Genomic DNA, 5,424 nt, shown 5'->3' with positions numbered 1-5,424 from the left:
GTTGGGCCGTAACCCCGTGTGTGTCACAGGGCAAACGTGACGGTCACCGACCTTGAGGAGCTGCAGGAGCTGTTGATGGTTAATATAGAGAACAACAAACATCTGGTCACAGGGTCAGTCCGAGCCAAGGTACTGAAATGGTTTGTATGATCCTTTAACGTTTCTGTTCAGCTTTAACGGGGCTTCTGCTCTTGCTTTATTAAACTGCCAAATATACTTGCAAACACTGCTGTAAAAGGGAAGCTCAATATAAGAACATAGTAGCTAACTTCATGCTCAGTCCTATAGTAGTATGTATTGTATTATTACTGAAGCTTGTTTTCACCTTTTTTTTTTTTTTTTCTTTTTGCTTCTTTTTAGGGGTGAAGATGTAACAGAATTTCAGCCTCCCCCCGATTATATACTAATGGCTGATTGCATTTACTATGAGGAGGTAAATGAGGACTTTACAAAACCCCCATAGAAAGCTTCCTTGGGAAGGGTGTGGGTTCAGTGTGAGAAGTGTTCCAATAAATATTGTGCTTGCATCTTGGTCCCCGTGGTTTAGAGGAATACATACAACAGGACCGGAAAAGGTATTTTTAACAGATTCAAAGCTGCTTGAGGTTCAACCAGAGACTTTTTTAATGTTTAAAAAATCGCCAAACTTAATATTTGTGCCTGCCCCCTTCCCCTTTTTTTTTTTTTTTTCTTTTTTTTTCTTTGGGAATGAAGTGTGAAGCAAAACTTTGATAGTGAATGTTAGTTGTGAGCTGTTAACGCATTGGTGAATGAAATTTAACGTGCCACATCTGCACTGTTTGGATTCTCCTCACACTTCCCTTGGGAAGGCAAAAGGAGAAATCATGCTCCAGCTAAGTGGTTGTTGTAGTCTGCCCCATCTCCTGAGCTGGAGCTCTGTAGGATGTGCACAGAGAGCTAACAGAAGCTGCAAGAAAAGGGAAATGACCTGAAGAACCCCATGTCCCAGTGCCCTTTCAGTGGTCTTACCGGCGCCTTGCACTGCCTCCCTGCGTGTTGGCCCTGTTTCCATATGTAGCGGTCTGGATCTGAGCCGTGTTCCAAGAATGGTTGAGAAAACCCTCACTTTTGAAACATGTCAAGAAACAGTCATTGTTGTGTGCCTCAAGGAAATGCCCACTCAGCAGTGTGGGATGCTTTTGGTTTTGATGCTAGATCAGTTTTCTTGATCAGTCTGTGAAACTCTTCTCCTATGCACGCTCCCTTTCTCCTCTGCTTTCCAGCTTGCCCCCATGTTCTTTTTGTCCCAGTTAAAGTACTAAAAATAACTCCCTGAAAAGCAAAACTGGAAAGTTCTCTCTTGGGTGAAGACTTTCTCTAGTTAGAGGGTATTGTACCAGTAAAATGAACTTGAAATCTAAGTAGGAAATACTTAACCTCTTTTGGGCAGTCGTTAGAACCGTTACTGAAGACACTGAAAGACCTCACTGGCCCTGATACGTGTGTCTTGTGCTGTTACGAACAGAGGACTATGGGAAAGAATCCTGAAATTGAGAGAAAATACTTTGAGGTAAGCTTTTTTTAACGTGTGCTCTTTGAACATTAGGAAAATAGCTTGGATACAGGAGGTCTTTGTATTGGATCAGCTGAATATCAGTACGGCAGTTGCTGCACGTACAAATTCAGGTTGACTGCACAAAGTAGAGTTTGTAGCAGGAGAAGCATGTTTGTCTTTAGATGGGGCAGAAAATTTGGATGGTGACTCTTGAAGTCATTATCCAACTTACCAGTAGAGACTTTCTGGATACTGAGTTTTCCTTCCCTCAAAATGGTGAACTAACCTTTCTTGCCTTACTAAACTGTATTGATGCTTTTGATCCAGGCTGCCAGACTTGCATAGGTTGTTAAAAGCCTCTCTAGCTTGCGATACCTTCCGGATTTGCAAAAGGGCCACCATACATGAGGCAATATCTGTCAAAATCAAAACAATTATTTTTGTAGGAGCAAGTGAATTAGCAGTCGGTTGCTGCCTTCTTTCTGTAGTGGTTGTGTTGATGTTACCAGAGGTTATTGGGAGGATTAAGAATTAGTCTGGTGAAAATTTATTTTCTTTTAGCATGTTCCATTGAAAGCAGAGGGAAAATACAGGTAAAGTTTTCCAGAGTAGCTCAGGAACTCAAGACTGTGCTAAGTGATATAGCTGCTTTTGCAAAAATTTTTTCCCCTCCGCTAAGAGAGTGTTAATAGATGATATAATTAAATAGCCCAGCTGTATTTTCTGTGCAGGTAAAGAAAAGGAACATGGGTAACAGCTGACTCCCTCCTAAGGTTGTGGGGATGATGGTCAGTGCAGGGTTTAACTCTGCACCTGTGAAGTCTGCTGGAAAGCCGCCCTTGTGCAGGAGTACTGGATTATACGTAATGATAATACTACAAAAAAGGGGAAGGGCAAGAATTGCAGGGCGATTTGTACATGTTAATAAAAGCACCTCTTTGATAATTAGCCATGCCTCAAACTCTTGTGGGGACCTGACTGTGAGGAGGGTTGCTATAACTGAGATCGACTCTGATGAGGTGCCGCTCCCACAATAAACACAATAGGTGTAGGTGTTTCTGGATGATTTCTGCTTTCTTGTAATTTATTTCCTTCCTTAGCTTGCCAGGGTTCAGCCGAGTTAATCTGAGCACATTGCAGAGTCGATGCTGTGTCTTTTTAAGCCTTTTTTGTTCCCCCCTCCCCACCAGTTGAGAGAGTTGGCAGACGGAGGCAGGTGCTGTGGTTTGGCTTAGCACTTTGGAGACTGGAGGAAGCAAAATGTTTTATCGCAAGCTTTTAGATTTTTCTTTAAATGTTGCAAGATGTCTGTAGCTTTGAATTGGCACAGGAGTAGTTAAAACAAAGGTAAATGTGTTGCACGGTGGGGAAAAATAGCTTGCACGTTTGTAGAGGCCTTTAGTGAAATGGCCTGAGCGTGGTGATTCCAGCCTCCTAAGGCTTCTTACCCTTCTGGGTATATTGTGGGACCTTTTTAACTGAATGTGCTTAGTTCAAAAGGGCAGTCAGTGTCATGTGAATTGGGTTTTTTTGTGTTCTCTGATAACCAGCTGCTTCAGGTGGACTTTGAGCTGGAAAAAATTCCCCTGGATGAGCACGATGAGGAGTATCGCAGCGAAGACATTCATATCGTGAACATCCACAGGAAACAAACGGTAGGTTAATTTAACTGGCGCAGCGAACGCTGCCAGGAATTCACAGAGCTGCTGTTTACTTGGCATAGTGTGAGCGTTCCAGGGGTGAAGCTCTAAACTGACTCTGAAATACCATTATAGGGACCCTGTGAAACTGCAGACCAGAACCGTGTTTGTACAAAGGACCTCCTTTGTTCCAAAACCCAGCGCTCTGCCAGGTGTCAGGACCATCTTTGAGCTGCACGCTGACTTTCTCTTCTGCTTCCACGCTATAGTGCAGTGGGATCTCGAAACTGGAGTTTGGAGGCACCAAAGTAATAAAAATAATATGCCCGCTGCTGCTTTTAGTACTGTGTGCTCTGCTGTACAGCCCTCTCCCCAAAACCAGTCTCTAGAGGTGGTATTTAGCACTTGTCAGGGTTGGTTAGATCATTTTTTGGTTAATTGATGGAGCAGACAGTTATGCATGAAGAAAATATTTTGCATATTGTGCTGACACAACATGTGGGTCCAGTGCTTAAACAAAAACGGGCTACTTAAAAATCGGTACCTTTTTTTTTTTAAAATCTCTTCACAGAGTTTTCCATCGTGAGATCTTTGACCACAGTATCTGTCCTCTGGCAGCTGATAGAGCTCTGGAGAAGAGGGAGAGGGTGTAGGATAACACCACAAAGGGACTGTCTCCTCCAGTGTGGTTTGTGACTCATCTACAGAACGGCTTCTCGGTGGTGGACTTGGCATGAGGCACCAGAAGAAGTGGGCTTGTTAAACTAGACCCACTGATTGCGCCTTCCAAGGGGGCAGAGGTGAGCTGTGATGTCTGCAGGCTGAGGCAGAGGAAGGCAGAAAACGGAACCAGAGCTTCACCCAGAGCAGCGCTGGTTCTGGTTCTGCTGGGCAGCCGCTTGTTAGAGCAGCGGGCGGCTTGCCGAGTGCTCGCAGAGCATATCCGAGGACACCGCACTGAAGGCTCTGTATGGAGCAGTCTCTGCGAGCAGGCTCCATCGCAGGGCCACAGATCGCCAGTCAATAAACCTTTTGCACTTAAGATAGATCTCAGGTGGTGGGTTGCTTTTTTTTTTTTTGCAGCCTGTGGTTTCTGTGTTGCTCCTGCGTTGCAGAGGTCCTGGGAGTCTCATTCCAGGAGCAGGAGCTGCTGTGGTGGTAGGTGCTGCACAGACAGAACGTGCAGATGGTCCCTGCACCTGCGTGAAATTGTTCTTCCTTTTAATTCTACCTGCGTTTTTCCGGTATACGGATCTGCAGCGTTAAAAGTTTGACTTCAGATGATTCTGGTGAGCAGGTTCGTTGTTGCTGTTGGTAATCCTCACCAAGCTGCCTCTTGTTGTTGCGCAGTGCTGGCTTTGAGATTCAATTTCAAAGGAAATCTGACTTCTGCTCTGTAGTGGAAGCGGCCGTGGCTGCCTGCGTCATTGCGCAGCCCTGCGCGCGCACGCTGTGAAAGTAGGTCTGCTGCGACAGAGGTGCTGCTCAACGTGAATTACAACAGCCTGCTCCCTGAGCCTCTCGTTCACGCTGCGCACAGCACGAGTGGTCCCTACTTCAGAAACCTGAATATTTAAGCTAAATCTGATGAATTTTCTCAAAACCTCAGCTGCTGTTTTTGGGGGAGCCTTGTTCATGGGCACCCAGCTGCTTTTGGGACCTGCCCTGGGCTCGGGCTCCCTTTATCTCCAGTAAGAGCGTTCCTTGCAAACTTCATAAAACACTGCCCTGGCTTGCAAAGCACAACAGCGATGATTAGTGAATGTACGGCAAAGCGAGAATGTAATTTGTTGTAACCACACGCATTATTTTTTAACTTGTTATGAAAAGAGCTCCTTAATTAACCGGTGGCCTGCAGGAAGATATTTTCTGGTGTGTTTACGCCAGCGTGACTTCCCTGGTGGAAACTTTTGTTGGGAGGAGTTGTCCGAAGGTGTGCTGTGAGGGTCGTGCGAGAGCTGCGCTGTTTTCTGGTAGCATCTCCCTGCAGATGCAGCCTCTTTGCTGACCACAGATCCCTGGGAGGGCGGGAGCAGCGTTCCTTGGGTTTGGTGCCAACAGAATAATTGTATTTTATCTACGGGGCGTGTGATTTCAGCACTTCCTTTTATATATGGGCTCGGATCTCTCGTTGAGAAGAAAAAAGGGAGGAAGTCGTGCTTTTCTCTTCCCCACGCGCAGCCGCTGGCTGCTCCTCCGTGCCCTCAACGTCATGCCTGTAACGCTCAAGTTGTGAACCTCGTCAGGCGAGAGGGACCTCGGGGGGGG

At 45.8% G+C, this 5,424-nt stretch overlaps 1 protein-coding gene across 1 annotated transcript; it reads left to right on the top strand.

The window, feature by feature from the left end:
- Window positions 1-30: 30 nt before the first annotated feature.
- Window positions 31-3,171, top strand: VCPKMT (valosin containing protein lysine (K) methyltransferase; the record flags this gene model as incomplete). Its single annotated transcript, XM_009582007.1, has 4 exons — window positions 31-140; window positions 361-433; window positions 1,412-1,531; window positions 3,067-3,171. Coding segments are annotated over 4 exons (408 nt in total), but the record flags the coding sequence as incomplete, so codon positions are not given.
- Between the last annotated feature and the right edge of the window lie 2,253 nt (window positions 3,172-5,424).

The sequence above is a fragment of the Fulmarus glacialis genome, unplaced genomic scaffold (genome assembly GCF_000690835.1).
Source record: "Fulmarus glacialis isolate BGI_N327 unplaced genomic scaffold, ASM69083v1 scaffold16867, whole genome shotgun sequence".
In the NCBI taxonomy this organism is placed as follows: Eukaryota; Metazoa; Chordata; class Aves; order Procellariiformes; family Procellariidae; genus Fulmarus; species Fulmarus glacialis.
Note: the sequence above shows the minus strand (reverse complement) of the source record. Positions and strands in the feature narration are given on the sequence as shown.